Source organism: Macaca nemestrina, chromosome 11, assembly GCF_043159975.1.
Source record: "Macaca nemestrina isolate mMacNem1 chromosome 11, mMacNem.hap1, whole genome shotgun sequence".
NCBI lineage: Eukaryota > Metazoa > Chordata > Mammalia > Primates > Cercopithecidae > Macaca > Macaca nemestrina.
The window spans coordinates 106493129-106519848 of NC_092135.1; the positions used below are offsets into that span (position 1 = coordinate 106493129).

A 26720-nucleotide genomic window follows, 5' to 3' on the forward strand; every position below is an offset into this window, starting at 1 on the left:
CAGTGCCACAATGACGGAATATCTGGACCTTGGACAAATACTTAGTGTCTATTTCCTTGTCTATTAATATGGATAACGATAATACTTACCTCGCAGAATTAAAGATTAATTTCATGGAAAGTACTTAGAATAGTAACTGAATGTAGTAGCACTTAAAAATGTTATATATCAGTATTACTACCATTATCATTATTTTCTTGCTTGAATAGGGTAATGTAACATGTGACGATTCTAAATCATGTAATCAAATTGAAGATTTTAGATAATAGCAACTATAGAGGGTTCTATTTTGAAAAAGAGTTTCAACACCCGTCTCCAAAAAGAACACACAAAAAACAAAAGCTCAAAACAAAAACTTTAAATCAGTGATGAAATCAGTGGAAAGTAAACTTTATTTGGTAATTCTGCAGGCATGTGCCAAGGTATGTATGTTGTATAATTTAGGTTCTGCTATTTCAAAAATGCACATGAAATTGTTTATAATACATGTACATGATATAAACAACACTATTAAAATAGAGATAGGAGTGAACATTTTCAGACATGTAGAAATGGAAATATGTCACTCCTTTAAATGTTTTAGAGCTGGCTGGCAATCAATAATCTATAAATTTTATAAGCAAACCCAGTTTTCATTTTGGCAGGAAATGAGGTCAATCTGTGAGAAATCTCAGATTATTGTGAATTATTGGGCTTCACCTATGGGATTCGCCTTTTTCCAACAGTATCAGATCCTGGGAGACTCAATGTCTAAAGCATTCTCTGGCATCTTGATAATTATGCTTCTGAGGAAAATATAGGAATAGGCTTTGTCCCAAATCAAGGTGCTTACACAGCCACACACAAAGTGTTAAAGAATATTAGACCGGATGCGGTGACTCACGCCTGTAATCCCAACACTTTGGGAGGCAGAGGTGGGTGGATCACCTGAGGTCAAGGGTTCGAGACCAACCTGGCCAACATGGAGAACCCTCATCTCTACTTAAAAAAAAATAAATAAATACATAAAAATAAAAAATAGCTGGGCGTGGTGGCGCGCCTATAGTATCAGCTACTTGGGGAGGCTGAAGCAGAAGAATCGCTTGAATCCAGGAGGTGGAGGTTGCAGTGAGCCAAGATAGTGCCACTGCACTCCAGCCTGGGCGACAGAGGGAGACTCCATCTCAAACAAAACAAAACAAAACAAAAAAAAAGGGAAAAAAAGAATATTAGTTATCTTTTTTAAATGCCAGAATTCAAAGCACAATACCACACAAAGAACTTTTAAACCACAAGAAATACATATATTATTTCTACTTAACACACACCCAGTATTATAATGGTTAGGAGAAAATTAGAGCATTTTAGAGGGTTTTAGAACTGTCCGGCGAACAGCGCAGACGCAGGGCCCACCTGGCCTTGGGAGCCTTTAGTCATCCTGTGACTGTCCTAGGGCCGATTGTCAGCGCACGCAGGACAGTAGGGAACTTCTGGACCACTCCCCGAAGACCCAGGGGGCCCCTAGAGACAGGGCCCTGGAACCCGGGACGGAGTGGAAGGAAGCAGAAGCATTGTGAGTGGGGGGTGGCGGCATCAGCTCCGTGGGATCCTTTGCCCCCCGCCCCCGGGGCTGAGGGACGCGAGGAGGAGCGCGAGCGCAGCCGCGCGGGGCGCACCCGGATCCGCCTGGCGCGGGAGCCGCCCCCTTCCCGCGGCAGGTGGCGCGGGGCTGCGAGTCAAGTGCAGGACTCGGGCCAGTCTCTCCGGAAGACAAGACCAACCTCGAGTCGCGGCGCAGCAGGACGTGGGCTCTGAGAAGCGCGAGGCTCCGGCGACAAGACCCCAAGCACCTCGGCCGGTGGCCCGGGCCCGACCACCCCAGCTGCGCATCGTTACTGACCACAAGTTTGCCCAGGCCCAGCCAAGTTGGTGACTTGGAAGCTTCTCCCGGGCTCTGGAGGAGGGTCCCTGCTTTTCTCTACAGCCGTTCCGGGCATGGCCGGATTGGGGGCGTTACTCCACGTCTGGGGTTGGCTGATGCTCGGCAGCTGCCTCCTGGCCAGAGCCCAGGTAAGAGCCAGGGCTCCGCGACACCTGTTTTCGCGGAGCCTCCGGCGGCGATTTGGCTTTAGCAACACTGAGGCCAGGTGCGCGCGAGAGCTCATTCATGTTCACACATCCACACCCGCCCCGGCACGCACCGAGGCGCTCCCGGCAGGTGGTGGCAGGCAATTAGTGGAGCTTCAAAGATCTGCTTTAGTGGAGTGATGTCCTGGGGCATCCTGGCATCCGCAAAGTAAGGGGATATTTCAGAACAGCGGAGTCGTGGATCAGGAGTGTGAGGCTGGGAAGGTGAAGAAACTTTTCTTAAACTCCGTGGTCCCCATTTAATTAATCAAAACGGCTTTCGTCTGCTGGTAATTTACCATCGCTTTTGAGAATTTAAACTTACAGGATCGATTGTGATCACTATCTGAAAGAATAATTGGCTGTTTGTGATACAGAATCACACACCATTCAAGTTAGGAGACAGAATAAAAATACCAAAATACAGCTCATTTGTTAATGTTAAGAAGCGGTGGCTGTCACTTTCGTACTGCTAATATCATTTAGAGATTATCTGGGCGATCTTTCACAATGAAGCCTCTTTAATGTGCAAGGCACAATTCAGACGCACTTTTTTTTTTTTTTGAGTCAAATCAAATGCAGGGTTTACAGTCAGCTTTTCAGATGAGCTAGAGAGATGCATGTTGTGGTGGATGTTATGCAGTTCAAGAGCCCTGTGAATTTAAACTGAATCAAGGTATTTCTCTCCAATTCGGTAGGGGGTGCACCTAGACCATCAAATGAAGGCCCAGTAAAAAATTATTTCACCGTGAGAATGTAAAGCAGTGATTTATGTATTGATACTGTCTAAACTTAATACTATGTTCTCGGCTTTCAGATGACTAGTTTAAATTTCAATTATTCTAAAAGTGCAGTTTTAAAAACCTATTTGTTATAGACATAACCAGAGACATTAAAACTTAAAGGGGATTTCTAGAATATGTGCCATGCTAAAAGTGAGCTTTACTTAACATGACCAAGATGCTTCATGTAGATTTATTTTGTTGATAAATAAATTTTGTTAATAAGCAATTTGTGTGTCATACATTGACTAATAATGTTAGCAATGGATACCTGAAAGTAAGGTACACTTAAACCTGAAAAAATTCATCAAGTGACCAGAAGGAATATGAATGCATGGAAAAAAATTTGGTGATAAATTTCCATGACCGTTATAGAACTCTGGTAGTCTCTACTATACTTCCTACATTTCTATCTTGTAAGATATTTGGATAATTTGCTTAAAAATGGCATCTTCTTATACCTAAGAGGCAACTAACCATTTATTTTCTTTAGTGTTCTAGATTACTTTTTATAAGGAAATGGGGAGGTATTAGTACAATACGAAAAAAGGCTTGGTGTGGTGGCTCATGCCTGTAATCCCAGACCTTTGGGAGATGGGAGGATCTCTTGAGTCTGGGAGTTCGAGGCTGCTCTGAGCTATGATCATGCCACTGCACCCCAGCCTGGCAACAAAATGAGACCCTGTCTTGAAGGAAGGAAAGAAAGAAAAGAAAGAAAAGAAAAGAAAAGAAAAGAAAGAAAAAAGAAATCACCATGGGATTGTGGGCAGAATATTTTCTTTTTCTTTTGCTTTCAACAAAACCATTAGGACACTGAATACTTTTTCTATAATTTTAAACCAGGGTTTCCCAACCTTGGCATTATTGACATTTTGGGCTATATATAATAATTCTTTGTTTTGGTGGGGGCGGGGGTGTTGTCTTGTATATTGCAGGGTATTTAGCGCCATCCCTGTCTCTTACATCCAGTAGATGCTAGTAGCACCCCTCCCCCTAACTGAGACAACGAAAAATGTCTCTAGATGTTGCTATACATATTTTGGAAGGCAAAATCACTCCTGGTTGAGAATCATTGCTTTACACGGATTTCCATTTATATCTATAGATTATGAATTGCATAAAATGACAGTTTGTGGTATTACATTTGCCAAATTTTTGACATTTTAAACAAAATCTGGAGGTTAAATTCAAGTGATTTATATCGACAGACTGATACATTTTCTGACCTTCAGTTTCTTCATCTTCAAAAGAGTCATATTGGCCTAAGATTCTTTTAATTCTATAATTCTTGGCTTATTACTTTAGGTTACAGTCATTTTCTACTCTGAAATTCCATTAGTTAACCTGGAGTATAATAGAGACTAAATATATTCTGGGTATTATTTACTTCAAATATCAGTTGCTGATATTATTAGCTTAAGTATGAGAGACAAGGTATTTATGAAAAATGAGCCTGGCTTTATTAATTTTTTTAAGCGTACCCAGTTAATGATGAATATATTGGTAGCTAACACAGATATTTGAAAAAATAATTATAATATATTGATAGAAAACCAAAGGGAACTCACAGGCAGAATGAACTTGTGTAGAGTAAATATTTAGTATTCAGTAAACATTGGATCATACCATAAAATAGATGATATAGACTAGCGCTCATCAACTGTTTTAAGGGTCTCTGTGGTTTCTGGTTGGTAAAGATATACTTTTGTCTCAATGCACAGTTCAAAACCCATGCATTCATACATCATTACAGAGCCCAGCAATGCATTTTCTATAGTCAGATTATCACATGGTAATGAGGACCACTAGATAAACATGTTCAGTATTTTCTTTTACTGTGTTAGTGGATCCTCCTGGTAACAGACTGTGAGATGGAATTGGGGTGCCAGAGATTTATTAGGGGAGGAGGTAATGCTTGTGAAAGTTGAAAGGGAGAGGGAGAAGGATTGGACAGGGGTAACCTCAGACCAGCAAGCGAATCTGACAGTTTTGTCCAACTCAATGGAGAACCCTGGGGGAAAGGTTGCCCATCAGAGGAGTCCCCTGCTGTGAAAAAATGGCCACGTCTTAGAATTCCTACTATTGACCTTCCAGTATAAAGATTCAGAGCCTACTAGAAAAATCAGAAGTCTCTTTCTGGGTGTGGAAAAATGGTAATCAGTGATGCTACTTGCCAAGTACCAAATACTGTGCTAAGTACTTGATTCTCTCATTTAATTATCACAGTAACTTTATGAGATGGGCACTGTAATTGTTCACATTTTTATAAATGAGAAAATGGGGCTACGAGGTATTAGATAATATACTCAACTCACACAAGCAGCCATGATTTATACTCTGGCTTTTACCTCTGGGGCCCACCCCTCCTACTGGTACCCTCATTGTGGAGATCAGCTGGGCACGGCTTAGTGACATTTTGTATACACATGTCCTCTGTCCCAGCAATCTCTGTCCCTGAGTCTCTATCCCAAGGAATTTCTCACCCAGGTCTATAATGATTCTCGCAGTAATTCTGTGATGTTAGAGAATTAGGGACAATCTGGGTGTTTGTAATGGGGTATTGTGCATCAATAAAAAGCAATGGCTTAAATGTGCACAAATCAGCATGGACAAGATTGTAAAAACAGCATAACATGTGACACAGAAAGAATAGGATATATGGTATGATATCATTTACATACATTAAAATACATGCATATAAACAGTAATATATGTTTTATGAACATATTCAGATAAAAGATTTTGTGTGTGTGTGTGTGTGTGTGTGTCTCACATAAATGCTTGTATATGGGAGGTAGAGAAGTAGGAGTGGGGTATAGAGATAAAAGGGGATAAATCAACAAATCAAGTAGGCCTGCACTCTGCATCTCAATGCATGTGTTAATTGGAAATTGTGGTAATAATAAACAGGACTGTCAAAACTATTACTGGTGGAGTTAAGAATGAGGACGGCTGGGTGCAGTGGCTCATGCCTGTAATCCCAGCACTTTGGGAGGTGGGCAGATTACTTGAGGTCAGGAGTTAGAGACCAGCCTGGCCAATGTGGTGAAACACCATCTCTACTAAAAATACAAAAATTAGCTGGGCATGGTGGCTCATGCCTGTAATCCCAGCTACTTGGGAGGGTGAGGTGGGAGGATCGCTTGAACACTGGAGGAAGAGGTTGCAGTGAGCTGAGATCATGCCAAGTCCTAGAATACAGGCAGCTTCTCCAAAGTGGAAACTAGGGACTATCTTTGGCAGAGTCAAATGGAAACTTGACTGTTGATTATCTCTATACTGTGTTTATTGCCACAAACACTATTATAGTTAAAGATAAGAGAGTTGGTTTGTTCTCATTCTTTTCTGTTGACAACCAGGACTGTTTCCATTTGTCTTCTAGTTATAAGGAAGCCTTAAATCCCTGAGGAATGGGCTTCTCGGTGGCTGCATTGATTGTGAGTAGTCTCTTCAGCCCTGGTAGACCAGAGGCAGTGATATGGAAGGGTCCTAGGTGTGGCTTTTTCTTGCCAATGCACAGAGAGTAGGTTTCACTTTCCCAGAACTTCCTCAATTCTTTGTGACAAAATAGAATATTTTCAACCAGCATTCATGCATCTCACTTATTTTCCTGTCTTGAACTTCAGTTGGTTTTGTCATCTGCTAGAACCCATCTTGTCCTTTCTTTCCCCTCTGTTTTGTTTTTGTCTTTTCTCTGGGTTATTAATTAAGTTTTTAAACAGTCATGTGACTTTAGGTAGTTAATTTCATCTCTTGGTGTCTCCATTGGCTCCACTGTAAAATAGGACTTATTCATAGGATAAGCATTATAGTGACATCTACTCATAGAATGTGAGTCTTGAATTTAAAAATATACAAACAAAAAGCTTTAAGGTGCCTGATAACAAAATATGTGAGCTCTTTCCTCTTCTTTTATTAGAAGATCAGTCAAATTCTTTTTAATGGAACGATTATTAGATTAAGAATATTTCTAAGCATTAGTGGGAACTCCTGAAGGCTTTTAAATGGGATGTGTATGTGTGTGAGAATTTTGCGAGGCTATTTTCTCTTCCTTTTATTTCTTATGGCTTCTCCTTCAGAACCCACATTTTTTCTGATAGCAAATGGACATTTTCATCATAACACTGATAGCTGTTATAATATTACATTTATTAATATAAGTACTTGATTAATATCTACCTTCTTCATTGCTTTTGCTCAAAATTTGTTTCCTTCTTGCTGATGGATATTACCACTTCACTTTTCCCAGTTGTTATTATCTCCCAGGATCGCACAGCTGTGCTGCATGACAGATGTATTGCCTAGAGGGAGTGACACTAGTTAGAAATGAATAGAACATTGACCATTGTTGCTATTATGTGTAGATATATAATTTGGCCTTCAGCCTGATTTTCTGTAATCTCAGATCCTCGTTGCCGATTGCTGGCAGGAAACGATCTTCTTGATGATTTCTCATGTCCAAAACAGGTCAACACTATTTCTAGAGTGATAATCATTGGCTGATTTCATTTCCTCATGAAATGAACTCCATCACTGAGTAGAGCTTCTATAGAATAGCCTTGAAAAGCAGAGGTAGTGCTGTGTAAGGACACTGTACTGGAAGACAGGATACCTGGCTGTAGTCCATGTTTTACTGTAAATTAGCTGGGTGGCCACAGATAAGTGGCAAAATTCTGGGTCTCATTTTGTCATATGTCAAGAGTATAAGGCTTCAAGTTCCATCATACCAGAGATTCAGATTTTTTCAGGTTATCAACAGCGGTAGCTTTAAAAGTAATGTTTTTGCTATATACATATAACAGGGGTCAAAAGCAAAAACTACCTGCATTTCTATTTAGTCTTTGTCTATGTGCTTGTTCAATTAATATATACTTTCAATTATGTCATAAATGAAATTTTATATATATTTTCACTTGACATTATACAATCCACTTTTTTCCATTTTCCTATGACTATTTTCCTGTCTTCTGTACTCATTCTCTTTCTCTCTCAGTACAGGCCCATCTCCTCTCCATCCCACTCAGATAATACTGTACATCTTCCACCTCTTTCTCCATAATTTTTTTGCTCATATAAAATATAAACACAGATGTAGTTATTTCATCCTTATTTGTTTAAAAAGTGACCACCACACACACACACACACACACACAGAGAATGTTTATAAACAATGCAGAAGACTGGCAATTTGAACTCATTAAATTATATTACAAATGACAGAGAGCCACCACTTGAATCTTGAGAGAGTGGTCCTCCTTTCATCTTGGAGTGTTGTTATCATAGTATGTTCTCCCCATGTGATGCCACTCTAGCAATTTCAGACACAGCTACATAGAAGTCATGATTACAGAAACTCCAAGAGCCAGCCTTAGCAGAGACAGCATTTGACACTATCAAGTGTCACTGATGTACAGAAAGAAAAATTAGACTTTAAGGAATGCAAGTGTAAAAAAGATTCAGTGCTCAGGAACTATAAAGTTAGTTACTTGAAAATGGAATTTGAGCTCTGTTATGATTTCAATAGTGCAAGAGCTATACTTAATTATTCCTGCATTAACCATTATTTTTATATTTTTGAACATTTTTAACATATGGAATATAAGATATTGATTAAATGGAACATGTATTATTTTTACATTCTTGAAGTTTTCTATGTGTTGCTGAAAACCATTTGTTTATCTGTATTACCTAATTAGCCACTTTGAACAATGTCACAACTAAAAGCTGTAAGGGTTGAAGAAGGAAGAAAGAAACACAAAAAGTGGCTCAACAGTCAAAGACAGGTTTATTTTGGAGAATAAACCTGGGAGGGGCTTCTGGCCAGTTTTGGTCAGGAGCATGCTCTCTTACAGACTAAAAGTATTTAAGGGTTCAGGGTGGGAGAGCTTATCATAGACTTGGACTGCTTCTGTGCCTCTTTGTCTTGCTTATTTGAGAGGGATAGTTTTTGTGTTTGTTCCCATACATCTTCCTCCACCTGCAGGCATATCCCCCAAGTCTGCTTTTAGCTTCCCCATCTTAGTGCACCTAATGGGAAAGGAATATGCTGATTAGGGTCCACTGTTTTACTGGGGCTCATTGTATGAGTGTGAAGCTTGGTGGTTACTCAAGAGACTTTCCCCCTCCTTCTGTGCCCAAGCTGTCTTATCTTTGTTTTACTGTCGGCTCTTTCTGGTTACTTGTTGTTAGAAGAGAAGTGATTTCCTTGAAATGCGTGAGGTTAGAAAGGGAGCTAGAACTTAAAATGGTGGTATTTGTCCAAGATGACGGTGCTCCTGCTCTGTCAAAAGCAACTAAAAGTGGAGGTAACATTCACTCCATAGCCCATTTTCTTAATATATATGGTGACAATAGTAGTTAGTGATATTTTTGTATTCAGTCTTGTCCATGTATAGATATAATATATCCTACATGGTTACATTCCTCACAGTATTCCCCCAAGTTCAGTAAAAGCAATAATCCATGCACTATTTCTTTTTCTGATTATCTTTTGAGTCCTTTGTCAGCTAATGAGGATAGTGAATTTTTTTTCAGTTTTTTTCTATTGGAATATCTATTAGAATAGGAAATTTTGGGTTGATATATCCTCAGTTCTCAAACTTTATTCCAAAATTTTTATTCACTAGAACAAAAATGGGCAAACTATGGTCTGTTATCCAAATTCATTCCATCATCTGTTTTTCTATGCCTCATGAGCTAAGAATGATTTTCACATTTTTAAGTCATTGAATAAAAATCAGACGAAGGACCGAGGTTAACAGTAAGAGTGAAGTCATGTTGATAGCTTGCACTATTGATAGGTGAGTGGCACTTTACTTCTGTGGTCTTCCTTTTCAAAATATATTGGCCCAGTTCCATAATGAGAAAACCGTAGAAAAAACCTATGGTTTTCTCATTATGGAACTGGATCTTTGACAAACCTGAGAGAAACAAGAAATGGGAAAGGATTCCCTATTTAATAAATGGTGCTGGGAAAATTGGCTAGCCATAAGTAGAAAGCTGAAACTGGATCCTTTCCTTACTCCTTATACGAAAATTAATTCAAGATGGATTAGAGACTTAAATGTTAGACCTAATACCATAAAAATACTAGAGGAAAACCTAGGTAGTTCCATTCAGGACATAGGCATGGGCAAAGACTTCATGTCTAAAACACCAAAAGCAACGGCAGCAAAAGCCAAAATTGACAAATGGGATCTCATTAAACTAAAGAGCTTCCGCACAGCAAAAGAAACTACCATCAGAGTGAACAGGCAACCTACAGAATGGGAGAAAATTTTTGCAATCTACTCATCTGACAAAGGGCTAATATCCAGAACCTGCAAAGAACTCAAACAAATTTACAAGAAAAAAACAACCCCATCAAAAAGTGGGCAAAGGATATGAACAGACATTTCTCAAAAGAAGACATTCATACAGCCAACAGACACATGAAAAAATGCTCATCATCACTGGCCATCAGAGAAATGCAAATCAAAACCACAATGAGATACCATCTCACACCAGTTAGAATGGCGATCATTAAAAAGTCAGGAAACAACAGGTGCTGGAGAGGATGTGGAGAAATAGGAACGCTTTTACACTGTTGGTGGGATTGTAAATTAGTTCAACCATTATGGAAAACAGTATGGCGATTCCTCAAGGATCTAGAACTAGATGTACCATATGACCCAGCCATCCCACTACTGGGTATATACCCAAAGGATTATAAATTATGCTGCTATAAAGACACATGCACACGTATGTTCATTGCAGCACTATTCACAATAGCAAAGACTTGGAATCAACCCAAATGTCCATCAGTGACAGATTGGATTAAGAAAATGTGGCACATATACACCATGGAATACTATGCAGCCATCAAAAAGGATGAGTTTGTGTCCTTTGTAGGGACATGGATGCAGCTGGAAACCATCATTCTTAGCAAACAATCACAAGAACAGAAAACCAAACACCGCATGTTCTCACTCATAGGTGGGAACTGAACAATGAGATCACTTGGACTCAGGAAGGAGAACATCACACACAGGGGCCTATCATGGGGAGGGGGGAGGGGGGAGGGATTGCATTGGGAGTTATACCTGATGTAAATGACGAGTTGATGGGTGCAGCACACCAACATGGCACAAGTATACATATGTAACAAACCTGCACGTTTTGCACATGTACCCTACAACTTAAAGTATAATAATAATAAATAAATTAAAAAAAAAAAAAAAAAAGAAAAAACCCAACTGTGGGACATCATACAAAATTTCTGATTAGTGTTCCTCAAAACTGTTAAGATAATTAAAAATGAGGAAAGCCTGAGAAACTATCACAACCAAGAACAACCTAAGGAGATATGACAAGTAAACATGATGTGGTGTCTTGATGAGACCCCAGAACAGACGAAGGATGTTAGGTAAAAACTAAGAAAATCTGAATAAAGTACCAACTTAGTGAATAACAATATATCAATATTGATTGATTAATTATGACAAATATACCTACTAAGATTTTAATAAGGGGAAACTGAGTGTTTATGGGAACTCTGTACTATCATATAACTAAATTTTTTCTGTAAATCTAAAACTATTCTAAGATTTAAAACATTTAAAAGGGGATTTTATTGTATTTTAAAAGGATAATATTTTGTAGATGTGAAGATTAAATAAAATTAAAATTTCAGTGTTAATAAAATTTTATTTGAACACAGCCACATTAATTCACTTACTTATTGTCTATAGCGATTTTATGCTACATAGCAGAGTTGACTGGTTTAGACAGAGCACCGCTTCACATGGCTGTTTGGTGCATTCTGAATTGCAGTGACTCAGTCATAACTTGACACATTTCAAGTGCTACATGTATTGCTCTACATTTTCACTTTACTTTTTTCACTACCAGGGAGAACCCATCATGTCAATATAAGAAGAGAAAAATGGACTAAATATTCTGCTTCTAAAGGCACAGTGTACGTGGATTTTTTTTGCTATCAAATAAAATGGAAAAGCATCGTGTTTATTATTCAGTGACACCACAGCTGTGCTAATAGAATACAGTATATGTTGACATTCCCAGATTAAGCAATCATTACAATATTCCCAGCTGATAGCACAGCATTCAGTCAGAAAAAATTAGAACATTTAAGATGAGATATCTCATCACATAACTTCTTTTAAAAAATGAGGCTGCAATAAAAGTAAAGTTCAAAGTAAGGTTGTCATTTGTTAGCTAAGCAAGGAAAGCCATTTACCAATGGTGAACTAATAAATGGGTTAAATCATATTTGATTGTAGCAGGCATGAAATGTGTCTAGAAAAAATAACTAGTTTAAAACTACTTACCTTTTGAAAAGAATGGAGTTGAGGATGTTGTAGCAACACCAATAATCAATTAAAAAACAAAGCAAATGATTTTAAGGGGTTTTCCTTGGCTCTTGATGAGTTAACAAATGTTACTGATATTAATCAGTTGTTTATTTGAGGAGTCAGTGCTGAGTTTGGTTTACTGAAGCGTTTGCCTTGAAAAATAGTCTGCGTGGGAGAACATTTTCAAAGAATTTGAGAAAATGACTAATTTAGTTCAACCTGAAATGGAGTGTTAAACACGTGTTAAAAATGATGGTGTTAAACCTTTGTGTGGAAGACCAATCCAAAGCTCATGAAAATATAAAGCATTTAAAATCAATGGTTATTTATTGTATGATTTATCTGGAAGTGCTTTGTAGGAAATATTTGAATCTATCATGTGTTATTGAACCAATAATGCCAATGGCCAACTTTGTTCACCCTTACGAACTTAATTATCATCAGTTCTTTAAATTTTGGCAGAAATAGAAGCCACATACTTTGACTTGCCCCACTATGGCTTAGCCATGATAAAGCTTACTATGATTTTTCTGAGCTCAGGGTTAAAATGTTGAAATTAGGTGAACTACTTTTTCAAGCTATCTGCTGTTCTGTATGTGATGGTTGATACAGAGGGTCAACTTGATTGGATTGAAGGATACAAAGTATTGATCCTGTGTGTGTCTGTAAGGCTGTTGCCCAAGGAGATTAATATTTGAGTCAGTGGGCTGGGAAAAGCAGACCCACCCTTAAGCTGGGCACACAATTTAATCAGCTGCGAGCATGGTTAGAATATAAACAGGCAGAAAAAATGTGAAAAGAGAGACTGGCCTAGCCTCCCAGTCTACATCTTTCTCCCGTGCTGGATGCTTCCTGCCCTTGAACACTGGACTCCAAGTTCTTCAGCTTTGGAACTCAGACTGGCTTTCCTTGATCTTCAGCCTGCAGATGGCCTATTGTGGAATCTCGTGATTGGTGAGTTAATACTTAATAAACTCCCCTTTATATATATATATCTATTCCATTAGTTCTGTCCCTCTAGAGAACCCTGACTAATGCAATGTACCTCCCAATGAAGACTGGAAAAGAAAGAAGGGATGAAGAAAAATATAGCTTAGTTTTAGGTCTAACAAGAGTCTCTTGATCTTTGGTACTTTTTTTTTTTTTTTTACAAGGTGTTTATAATTCAGTAATGATGGATGAATCTCATATTAGTTTCAGGAAATTTGTTAAAGCTGCCAAAATGTCCTTCCTAGATTTCATTATTTATCTCTTGAAATGCATTAAGGATCCATTTTACATACATTGTAAAATTAGTCTTTTTTGTTATAATCCTGAAAGCCGAGTAACTAGGCATGTGTATAAAGAAAGAAGAGAGAGAAAATTCCTGTGCCAAAATTTGTAACTGGGGTATAGCTAGATGTTTTTTCTCTTGGAGGCAATCTAGTTCATTTGCAAGAAATGGTGTTGAAAAGACATGGATTTATTTATTTGAAAAATTCCAGGTCTGTTTGTTATAATAAAGCTGGTCATAAAAACACAAGTACTTGTTAAGAGAGAAGTACTGTTCAAAGACGGGAATCTTTTTTTTTTTTTTTGAGATGGAGTCTTTCCCTCTCGCCCAGGCTGGAGTGCAATGGCACAATCTTGGCTCACTGCAACCTCCGCCTCCTGGGTTAAAGCGATTCTCCTGCCTCGGCCTCCTGAGTAGCTGGGATTACAGGCATGTGCCACCATGCCCAGCTACAAAGGTGGGAATCTATGGTCTAATAGGAGGCAAACATCATTAGAATAAGCTGGATAAAATAAGAGAAGCTAAATAGAAAATCCAGGAGTAACTGTGCAAGTCAGCCATATCTTGAGGGGAGAAAGAAAGGCAAAATATCACAGAAGTAGATCAGTCTTGCTTATCATTGCAAAACATGAAAAATCAATTTTAACTTTATGTTAAAATACAAATACCTTATGAGCAATTTTAGCTTTATTCTGTTGATTCTGTTATTTGCAGATGTTAGCAATACTTTTATAGGAAAGTCACTAGAATTCACTAGAAACTATTAAAACTAAAAAAAGTTCAGTAATGTCACCAAGAATGACATTAAAAATAGGAAATAAAATAGCTTCCTTATGTGTAAAAAAACTGCCACTTAGCATAATAAGAATATCCTATTAGTAATAGCGATCAAAAATAAAATAACTAGAAATGAACGGAAGAATTATGCTGAACCTGTATGACAAAAAGAAAGCTTTACTAAAGCTTAAAAAGATAAACATTAAATAAATGAGGAAATATACCATATATTTATCAAAGGAGGATAAAGGGAATGTCTCATATTTTCAGGAACCTATACAAGTTGTGAGGGACTACCTAATACATGATTTCTTTTGCACTCAATTTTCTTTTTGCTAACGAAGTAGTCTTAATATATTTGACCTTACTTTAGCTCAAATACTATATTGCACTTAATTTATAATTAACTTAAAATTTAGTTGGTGTTTTTCGTGGTTATAGTCATGAAACTAAACAATTCCTGATAAACTTTAGCAGATGAATTTTTAAAAATCTGTGTTTTGGGAGAATTATAGATTCACATGCAATGTAAGAAATAATACAGATACTAAATACCTTTCATATACTTTGTCTCAATGGTAACATCTTTCATTACTATAGTACAATATTACAATCAGGAAATTGACATTGATATAATCCCTCTGTCTTATGCAGATTCCATTGGTTTTATACATACTTGTGTGTGTGCACGTGTATTTGGTTTATGCAGTTTTATCACATGTAGAGTTGCATGTGATCACCACCACAGTGAAGATATAGAATAGTTCCAGCACAGGAATCCTTTCATAGCCACGACCACTTACTTCTCCCTTCCCCGCAACACCTGGCAACTGCTAATCTGTTCTTTGTCTCTGTAATCATTATATGACTCTTAAAAATTTAACCATGCTTTGTTTCTAAGTAGTAATTGGAGCTCTACAAATATCTGTAATAAATTCACATGTAGTTAAAATATAAGAGAAAAGGATGAGCAATAGCTTTGAAGGATGACAGCTCAATGTGATCGCATTCTTAATGTTTTCATTTAACTATGTGTGAGCCATACCACAGATAGGTACATGGTTTTCTTAAATCATTTTCAATTTACTTCTTGCATGAACAGGGTCATGGAAATTTTTAGAATTTGTAGTCAAATGTGCAAAATCAACTGATCTTCAGTTTTAGTTTGAATTAGAGTTCATTATGTGAAAGGATTAAAAACTTAAGAAGCCAAGACATTTTCATATTGTGTGTGTGTATCTGTGTGAGTATGCATGCTTCCTTGTGTGTGTTTGTGTAATGTATTTATGCTGTATATATTATCTGTTTTTCTTTTTTTATGTTGACTTTAAAAAGGACTAAACAAAAATAGTTTCATGGTTCATAATTTAAAGATAGATGATTCAGTAATATATTTCTGAAAACTATATTGTTTATTATAACAGATTCCCTTATTTTAAAGCAATATTACAGACAATACATTCTAAATAATTAAAAACATGTTTTCATTGTTAAACCTCCTTTAGAACATAAAAGCTTCAGCTACCCTCAAGGGCATCACACTCGTGAGAGTGACATTGGCATTTAAGAAAAGGAAAATAAAATAATTATAAGTTCATATGAACTTTTTTGAGGTCTGTGGGAAAACATGGAGTAGAGAGTTCATAAAACTGATTTGTTACTTGGCCCATTCATACTGGAGTATATGAGAAACCCTGAATTCCAAGCAAAATTCCTTCTTATAGACCAGCTCAGTTTTCTCTCAGGCTATGGAAAGTAGAATGGCTAGCTGTGTTAGAGTTCTTCAGGGATCAGAACCCCCATGGGATATATATACAAACAGATTTACTGTGAGGAAGTGATTTACACAATATGGAGACTGAGAAGTACTAGGATTTGCTGTTGTAGCTGGACCAGCTGCAGACAAAACTCAGACACCAAGTTAAAGAAGGAAGGGATTTATCCGGCCGGGGGTATTGGCAAGACTCCTGTCTCAAGAGCGGAGCCCCCCGAGTGAGCAATTCCTGTCCCTTTTAAGAACTCACAACTCTAAGGGGTACACGTGAGAGGGTTGTTATTGATTGAGTAAGCAGGGTGTATATGACTGGGGGCTGCATGCACCAGTAATTATTTCGGTACAAAACAGGATAGGGATTTTCACATTGCTTTTCAATACAAAGTCTGTAATCTATAGATAACATAACCGATTAGGTCAGAGATTGATCTTTAACTACCAGGCCCAGGGTGTGGCGCCAGGCTGTCTGCTTGTGGATTTCATTTCTGCCTTTTAGTTTTTACTACTTCTTTCTATGGAGGCAGAAATTGGGCATAAGACAATATGGGGGTGGTCTCCTCCCTTACTGTAAGCAAGCTGAAGATCCAGGAAAGCTAGTGGTATAATTCAGTCCAAGTCTGAACGTCGGAGAACCAGGGGAGCTGATGGACTAAATCTCACTTTGAGGGCTAGAGAAGATGAGGTGAAACGTTGCCAGGAAGGGAAAAAAAGGGTGCAAATTCCTTCTTCCTCTGCCTTTTGTTCAATTGAAACCTTCAACAAATTAGATGAGGCCTAGTTACACCGTGGGAGGGCAATCTGCTTTGCTGAGTCTACTGATTTAAACGTTAATCTTAAATGAAAACAGACACACAGACACACCAGAAACAAATGTAATCTGGGCACCCATGGCCCACCCAAGTTGCTACATGAAATTAACCAACACTCTAGCCTAGAAGGGAATTCATTTTTAAAAAACATATCCTTTTAATCCTTTCCAAATTCAAGTAAAACTTAATATATAAATGTTATAGTAACGTTCCAAGAGAACACTATATTCGTTAAGTAGACTTCACTTTAGGAAAGAGATATTTTTGTAAAATTATAAAATAATCATATCTAAAATATTTTTATATACCTTTTATTATTATTATTATTATTATACTTTAAGTTCTAGGGTACATGTGCACGTGCAGGTTTGTTGCATATGTATACATGTGCCATGTTGGTGTGCTGCACCCATTAACTCATCATTTACATTAGGTATATCTCCTAATGCTATCCCTCCTGGCCCCTCCGCCACCAATAGACCCCGGTGTGTGATGTTCCCCGTCCTGTGTCCAAGTGATCTCATTGTTCAATTCCCACCTATGAGTGAGAACATGTGGTGTTTGGTTTTCTGTTCTTGCAATAGTTTGCTGAGAATGATGGTTTCCAGCTGCATCCATGTCCCTACATGGTTACATCTGCAGAGGTTTCTGTTGCTTTTTGTTTAGCTATGCCCTGTCCCCAGAGGTGGAGTCTACAGAGGCAGGCAGGCCTCCTTGAGCTGTGGTGGGCTCCACCCAATTCGAGCTTCCTGGGGACTTTGTTTACCTACTTAAGCCTCAGCAATGGCGGGTGCCCCTCCCCCAGCCTCGCTGCCACCTTGCAGTTAGATCTCTGACTGCTGTGGTAGCAATGAGGGAGGCTGCGTGGGCGTGGGACCCTCCAGGCCGGGTGTGGGATATAATCTCCTAGTGTGCCGTTTGCTAAGACCTTTGGTTAAGTGCAGTATTAGGGTGGGAGTTACCCGATTTTCCAGGTGTTGTGTGTCTCAGTTTCCCTTGGCTAGGAAAAGAAATTCCCTTCCCTCTTGCACTTCCCAGGTGAGGCAATGCCTCACCCTGCTTCAGCTCTCGCTGGTCAGGCTGCACCCGCTGACCAGCACTGACTGTCCGACATGCCCCAGTGAGATGAACCCGGTACCTCAGTTGAAAATGCAGAATCACCCGTCTTCTGTGTTGCTCACACTGGGAGCTGGAGGCTGAAGCTGTCCCTATTCAGCCATCTTGGGTGCCCCCCCATATCTTTTTTTATGATCACCTTGTGGTAGATTCTCATTTACTAGAATGAGGTAATATTTTGTGGTTTTTTTAAGTTAGAGAAGAATGCTTCGAAGAATGCTTCTTTTCTTAAAAAATGATTTTTTTGGTGATAGTTGTAAATTCACATGCAGTTGGAAGAACTAATGAGAAAGAACATGTGTATCCTTTACCCAGTTTCCCCCCTTATCACTTGTAAGATGATAACCTCTTATAAAACTACAATAAAATATCACAACCAAGATAATAACATTGATAACAGTCAAGATACAGAACATTTTCTTCCCAGAAAGATCCCTTCTGATGTTCTTTATAGCCAAACCCCTTCCTTTGCACTTGCCACTCCTCAACTCCTGGCAACCACTATCTCTTTTTCATTTCTATAGTTTAATTTGTGTATTCTTCCTTTTTTTCTTGGTTGAGTTTCTAGAAGCTTGTCAATATTATTGGTAATTTTAAATCGCCAGCTCTTTGTTTTACTGATAGTCTGTATTGTTTTTCTGTTTCAATTTCATTGATTTCTCCTCTTTATGATGTCCTTCTTTCTACTTGCTTTGGTTTTATTTTCTTCTTTTTCTAAGTTCTCAAGGTGGGAGATTATATTATCGATGCAAAACTTTTCTTCTTTTCTAATGGGTGAATTTAGTGCTATGCATTTCTCTTAGCACTGCCTTAGATCTGTACCACAAATTTTGATATGTTATTTTTGTGTTTTCATTCAGTTCAATGTACTTTTGATTTCCCTTGAGACTTTCTTTTTGACCCATGGATTATTTAGAAGTGTGTTTAGTTTCTAAGTGTTTGGAGAGTTTTATTATCTTTCTGTTATTGATTTCCAGTTTGATTCCATTGTGGTCTGAGAACATTGTGGTCTGAGAACTCCGTATGCTTGCAATTCTTTAAAAATTGTTGAGATTTGTTTTATGATTCAGGATATGGTCTACTTTGGTATTTGTTCTATATGTATTTGGAAAGAAAGTGTATTCTCCATTGCTGGGTGAAGTGTTCAGTAAATGTCTATTAGATCCTGTTGGTTGATGGCATTGTTGGCTTCTATATCCTTGCTGATTTTCTGTCTAGTTGTTCTATCAATTGTTGAGTAAGGGGGTTGCAGCTTCCAATTGTAATTGTGGATTTGTTTAACTCTTCTTTCATTTCTATCAGTTTTTGCTTCAAATATTTTGCAGCTCTGTTTTTTTGATGCAAACACATTTTGGAAGCCATGTTTTCTTGATGGAGAGACCCTTGTATTATTACATAATGTCCCTCTTTTAGTCTCTGGTAATTTTGTTTGCTCTACTTTATTTGGTACTAATATAATTGGGGAAGTGGGATTATCACCTTATTACTACTCGTGGAAGTAGAAGTTTTGGTTCCCCTGTCAGCTATCACTGACATCTATGGTGGGCTGCTCCATGGTCCTGAAGGGTGGGGGTATGAGTTCTGCTTCTCATGTGGCCTCCCCTGACACCACAATGGGAGTAGCCTTGTTACTGCTAGGCTGACTCTCCACTAGGTCTTCTCTGACTCCCCTCCAGCTGAGAAGTAGAGGGACACTGTTACTGTCAGGAGGGGTGGAAGTCCAGGCTCCTCATATGCAGGTTGTGGAGAAAAGGTGGGGTGTCCACAAATCTTTGGTAAAGCACAGTATTAGGGTGGGAGTTACTCTTGTTACGGGCCAGTGAGAGGGAATGCTTTAGTTCTTTACTTTGCTCTTAAACCATTCTGGGAGGTTGTAGGGGTCCCTTGTTTTGGGTTGAGTTTGTCAGACAGTGTGACAGGCAAGTGTTCTTGTATAAGTGGTTAGCTGTCCTTGTGTTGCTAGCTGTCCTTGTGTAAGATATCCATGTAGTAAACTGTGGTTTGGAAAAATTTCTTGCGATAGTTCCCGTTATCCAGCAAATCATGTGTGAGAGCCCTGCTTTCATGGTTCTGCCCTGCTCCACTTGCCAAGGCTTGACACAAGTTACTCTAGTTTGGATCTTACAACTTCCACATTTTTCTGAAAGCATCACTGATCGACTCTCCTGTGGGTTGGTTTTAATTGTCCCTTGGTGCTGAGATACACCTGTCCTGGATTGTTGGTCTAGTCTCACATTGGGAAGAAGTAATTGGCGACTAGGAGTCAGTATCATAACACTTTCAGTCACATTTGAGCAACAAGCCTGACCTGGAGAAAGTGACTCTCAGGCTAAATCTTCCCAGAGTCCACTGTTCAATTTTGTTGGTTCCATAAGTATTGGTTATCATTTGAAGCACTGGGCCAGCATTATTCTATTAGGTGTGTTGTTTCTATAGAATTGGATCATGACACAGATAGGTCCAAAGTTTAAAGGAAATAATACAAAGTAAAACCAACAGGAGCATAACGAATTTATTTTGTACAATGGTTTTGTACCAAAAGGCCAAGCCTGAGGGCAACAAACTAAGCAAATCAAAAGACCACAGGGAAACTGGGTGAGACCTGTTGTAGCCATTGAGATCAACTGACTAAATAAAAATTTCTAAAACTCTAATGAAAAAACTAATGGGTTCATGAAACTGCAAATCAAGATCAAGCAGAACAAAATAATTACATAAGATTGAATAATTCATAAAATTATAATTTTTATGACTTTTTAAGGAGAGTACATCAGTGTGGAGGCAATGATTCATGACCTGAAAATCACATGTAATGAGATGGAATAAAAAGCTGAATCCTTGAGATACTGAGGTAGGAGGTGAGGCTCAGAGACTGCACCAAATTGAGGACTAGCTAAAAGAGGGACAGGGTGGAAGTGGCTTTCCATAAGACACATCCTCCAGTGTTCCATGCCAGTTTACCACTGCCATGGCAGCACTGAAAGTTACCACCCCTTTCCACAGCAATGACCCAATGACCTGGAAGTTACCACCCTTTTTAAAAGAAATTGCTATATAATCTACCTCTAAATTTGCATATAAGTGGGTATAAATATGACTACAGAGCTGCCTCTGAGCTGCTACTCTGGGCAGACTGCCTAGCCCTGCTCTGCAAGGAACAGTACCGCTGTTGCTGCTGTGCACTGTCACTTCAATAAAAGTTGCTGTCAAACACCACCAGCTTGTCTTTGAATTCTTCCCTGGGCAGAGCCAAGAACCCTCCCAGTCTAAGCCCCAGTTGTGGGCTGCAGCTTTTTCTGTGGTGTTTTTCCAGGCTGTCTTTTTCTTCCTTGGCTAGACAGCAGGCTTCTCTTGAGACTTAAAAATTTTTTTTGCCTGTGCCTATTGGTGTTCCAGAGTTTCCAGCTTCTTTTACTCCAAGTTGGGGATGTAGAAGGCAGAAAGAAAACCCAGGGAATTTACCACTATGTTGTTTTCCAGGATCTGTAGCCTGCTCTGCATCATCTCTCTGCCTTTTAGAATATTGTTATATTCATTTTATATATAAAGTGTAGGGCTTTTGTTTATATTTACCGAGAGGAATTGGGGAAAGCACATCAACTCCATCACGCTGGAAGTGGAAGTTCCAGAATACCTCTTAAATTAATCTAACTTATGGATTTATGGTTACTTAAAAATTGAATAAATGTGAATATTGGGTTAATTATGAAGATTTTCATATCTTAACATTAAAATTGGCATCTGTATTTACAACGTTAGGGGCTTTTAATAAAGTACAAATTACCAAATTACGGCTTCTCTTACCTATCAAATATGTGACAGATTGGAATTTAACATTTGATTTCAAATCATAAATGATCACTTGTCCAGGAAAAATTACTAACATCTATTTTTCTAAATGTAACATTTTGGTTTGGGTGCAATTGTTGCTTTTGGAGAAACAGACATTGAAAATGTAAACTGCTCTTCTATTTGAAGTACACTATCATTTTAATGTCATTCTATGTTAAAGAACACTTGTGTCTATAACGAAGGAATAAAAGAAAGCAATATAAAAAACAAATACTTATTTGCTTTTACTGGAAATGACTGATTTGGTTTGGCTGTGTCTCCACCCAAAATCTCATCCTGAATTGTAATCCCATAATCCCCACATATCAAGGGTGGGAGCAGGGGAGGTCATCAGATCATGGGGGTGGTTTCCCCCATGCTGTTCTGATAGTGAGTCTCATGAGATCTGATGGTTTTGTAAGCGTCTGGCATTTCCTCTGCTTGCACTCACTTCATCCTGCTGTCCAGTGAAGAAGGTGCCTCCTTCTCCTTTGCCTTCCACCTTGATTGTAAGTTTTTTGAGGCTTCCCCAGCAATCGGGAACTGTGAGTCAATCAAATCTCTTTCCTTACCCAGTCTTGGGTATTTCTTCATAGCAGTGTGAGAATGGACTAATACAATGACTAAAGATCAATTTAACAAATCATGATTTAGCACATTCTGATCATACTTGCTCCTGGCTAAACTGACCAGATGTTTTAGAACAAAATATCTTTAGAAGCTATAGTTTATAGGACGCACAGGATCCTGAAAAGGTTATCCCAATAAAAAGGTGGCATGTGCACAGAAACAAATAAAAAAGAATATTTTCAAATAAAAATGGTACAAGGGGTGATTTGAAATATTCACCTTTGATAATTGAAGTTAAATTTCTCTGAATCAAATGTACGGTTCTGAAATTTGGTCACAATTTACACAGTGTTTTCTAGGATTGAAGTAAAAGGAAGTAACGGTTTAACTGAAAAAACAGCCACAAAACAAAACAAAACAAAACAAAACAAAAAACTTCAGTGGTGCCTGACTGTTTCTAGAGGACGAATGGGAAGGAGTCAATTTTTCCTGCCGTGCCCACTCAGAGACTCATCTGTTTCCAGTTCATTCTTTCTTTTTGATATGTGAGATTTTAGGCTCACTTTCAGTGTATCTACTTATAACTCAGAATCTGTGTTGTATTATATTGATAGATAAACTCTGGTATATATTTCAATCCCCCAAATTAGTTTTTACTTATGCTCTCACTTTCTAAAAAAATCATTAGAATAAGTTTGGGCATTGAGCTATGAATATAATCCAGAAATCTCCAAAACTATGTATTGGACTATTCACTGAGCGTCTGTTTGTGCTATAAATATCTTAGAAAATAATACCCAGCTAAGCATCTCCCAAACTGTGAAACAAATTAATGTTTGTTGTTTTAAATCACAACAATGTTTTGGGATGTTTTGTTACACAGCTATAGGTGATAAATACAGATTGTTTCCTCTTTAAGGTTCTGTTCCTCTGGAACCAACCACTCTTGGTACTAAAAAAATTATATCATGTTAGATGGAAGCATAATATTGCAGGAAATTAGTTTTTTCTTTGTATATTATTTTTATTTTTAGTAGTATATTATCTCTAATGTAATTATTTTTTTTTTTAGTATTTTTTCTTAGTATAATAGCTCTATTTTATTTTTTCCTTAGTCTATTATCTCTAATATAGTTACCTAACTATATTAAAATTTTCTCACTTCTTCTGGTATGAGATTTTTTAAAAGGCTAATCAGGTAAAAGTGAAATTATTCTAAAATCTTACACATTGATGGATTTTCAATTTTGATTTCAAATAGCTTGATATCAAAACTCATTTTCAATTAGATTAGAAGGTGAAATAATGAAAGCTTGTATCCTGACTTGGAAAAATATGATGAAAATGTTTGTATTTTGTTCCTTTCTACAGCTGGATTCTGATGGCACCATTACTATAGAGGAGCAGATTGTCCTTGTGCTGAAAGCGAAAGTACAATGTGAACTCAACATCACAGCTCAACTCCAGGAGGGAGGTAAAGATGCCAAGAAAATTTGCTACCCTTGTGCCTCCTATTCGTTCTCATAAAGATTGCACATTTCCTTCCTTCTTTAGTGTTAGGGAGATCCTTATCAGTCAGTCCACATTTCCACGTGGAGGAGTGTACAGCAGAATAACAACACTCTTTTCATCTCTACCCTACATGCTTTTCCTTCCCTGTGGAAAAAGTGACTTGCCTGATAGTGGGTTTGAGAATAGCAATTGGGCATATGCACGTCAATCTGTCCCTTAGCCCTTTCTTCAGGGTTTGTCTGCCTGTAGAGACCATGCATACTGATTTGCCCTTGAACATGCAGTAAGCTTGGAGGAGTAGGCTCTGTCCCTGTGGACATTGCCTCTATTATAAAATATGAAGTTCAAAATCTACTTCATACTTCTCTAAATGCCAACAAATAATTGTGATTGATTTCTCAATTGTTTATGATCAGAGAATGTGGTCTGCATGACACTGAGTTTTAAAAATGTGTTGGGACGGCCAGGCGCGATGTCTCACTCCTGTAATCCCATCACTTCCGGAGGCCGAGGTGGGCGGATCACCTGAGGTCGGGAGCTCCAGACCAGCCTGGTCAATAATGGTGAAACCCCGTCTCTACTAAAAATGCAAAAATTAGCTGGGCATGGTGGCGCATGCCTGTAATCCCAGCTACTCGGGAGGCTGAGGCAGGAGAATCGCTTGAACCCGGGAGGCGGAGGTTGCGGTGAGCCAAGATGGTGCCACTGCACTCCAGCCTGGGCGACAGAACGAAACTCTGTCTCAAAAAAAAAAAAGAAGAAATTGTTGTCAGTTTTGATAACGTTCCATGTGGTCTTCAAAGGTATGTATGTCCTCTAGTGCCTAAGTACAATGTTTCATAGTGTCCACTAGATTAAGCTTGTTAGTTTTGTGGTTCATATATTCTGCATCCATAATTATTTTTAAAATGTGCTTGACCTATTATTTTCTGAGATAATATATCTTAAAATATGCTACTGTGATGATGAATATTTCAACTTTTAATTGAAAAATTCGCTGGATATTTTTACTTCATATATTTTGAAAATATGAGGTTATTTAAGTTTAGAAATATTAGATTTCCTGGTGAATTAAACCTTTTGTAGATATGCAGTAACCCTCTTTATCTCTAGGATACTTTTCCTTCATATTTAAAAAATATGTACAATTTAAAATTACTATATTTTAAAAAATTTAACAACACTAGTTTCCTTCTTTCTTGGTTAGTATCTGCCTTGTATATATTTTCCAATCCTTTAAAAATGTTTCAATTGTGACAAAATATATATAGCATTAAATTTATCATTAAAATTTTTTTCATTGTACTACTCAGTAGTGTTAAGTATATTCGCATTGTTGTGCAATCAGTCTCCAGAAATTTTCCATCTAAATTGACACTCTGTACCCATTAAATAACAACTCATATTTCCTAATTCTTTTATTAAACTTTTCTGTATATTTACATTTCAGGAGTATCTTTTACAAACAGGACACACATAGAGTTCTTCTTGTTATCTATTCTGATAATCTTTGTCTATTAACTGAAAAATTTAGCTCAATCACTTTAATTGTAGTTACTAATATACAGTATTTGAGTTTAATTCTAAGATCTTATTTGGGCTTTCTATTTCACCAGCTCTTCCTCTGCCCTTCCACTTCCCCAGTTCCAACTCTCTCTTGGATTGAGTGAGACCTTTTACTCATTTTATTCCATCCCCTGCCACCTGCAACTAGTATGGAAGATATGTATTATATTTAATGCTTTTAGTGGTTATCCTAGAAATTTTTCACATACTTAATTTCAGAAAGTTTAAAGTTTATCATTCGCTTCCTTTTTCCAAATAATGTATACAGTTTGAGATACTTTGCTTCCAAATTATATGCTTTTTAGCTCTGCCTTAATTTTGTCTTATAATTTTTCTTCTTTGAATAAAATATCCTTTATTTATTTATTTTTGAATCTTTATGTTAGAATATGTTTACAGTGATCTCAGTTTTTGTCTGTTGGAAAATGTCTTTATTTCAATGTCAACCTTGAAAGATACTTTTTCTGGACATATGATCCTTGGTTAAAAATTATTTGCTGTTAAGATACTTTTTTTTTTTCTTGCTTCCATTGTTATTACTGACAAATCAATTCTCAGCCTTTGTTGGTGATTAGCTTTTTCTGTCTGGCTCTTTTTAAGAAATCTTTAACATTGATATTCTGCAGTTTCACTCTGTTTCTAGGTATAGATTCACTGGATTTCCTGAATCTGAGTATCTGTATCTTTATTCAGTGATGGGAATGTTTTAGTTATTTTGCCTCTAAAATTTTGCTCTCCTTTATTTTCTCTTTTATCTCCCTCTGGAACTTTAAGAAGACGAATATAGGACCTCCTCATACTACCCTTTGTGTGTCAATGTCTTATGTATTTTCCTTTTCTTTGTTTCTTTACTGCTGTTTTAGTAATTTCTTCAAATATATTTTCCAGTTTGCCAGCTCTTTGTTCAGCTTTGTCTAACAACCATTCAATCCATCCATTAATAAATTTTGATTATATTTTTATTTTCTGAAGTCTTCATATTCAATTTTGATAGTCTCTTGCTCCTTCAATATTGTTTCAAATCTCTTCTTTTTTTCCTAGACATGCTTTATATGCTGCATATGATAATTGTAATATCTATAGACTTTGCTGATCAATGCTGACTACCATACATGGTAGCTTGTTTCCTTGTGTGTCTAATGATTTGTGATTAGTAACTCATGAGGTTCTTGTTTAAAGTGCATTTCTTTAGAGAAAATTTGTGTTTGCACCTGCAAGGTGCCTAGATGAATTATTGACCTAAGTCCATTT

The 26720-nt window shown here is 37.6% G+C and overlaps 1 protein-coding gene across 3 annotated transcripts in view; it reads left to right on the top strand.

The window, feature by feature from the left end:
- The first annotated feature begins 1682 nt into the window (after positions 1 to 1682).
- Positions 1683 to 26720, top strand: part of LOC105467988 (parathyroid hormone 2 receptor) — an 89150-nt gene continuing 64112 nt past the window's right edge. The window contains exons 1-2 of one of the 3 annotated variants that reach the window (XM_071073320.1): positions 1683 to 2049; positions 23763 to 23865. In XM_071073320.1, the coding sequence (XP_070929421.1) occupies positions 1975 to 2049; positions 23763 to 23865 (178 nt within the window). In that variant the 5' untranslated portion in view covers positions 1683 to 1974. Of the gene's footprint in view, positions 2050 to 22894; positions 22937 to 23762; positions 23866 to 26720 lie in introns of those variants that run through there. The other 2 variants (XM_011717840.3, XM_024788567.2) reach the window with 2 other exon arrangements.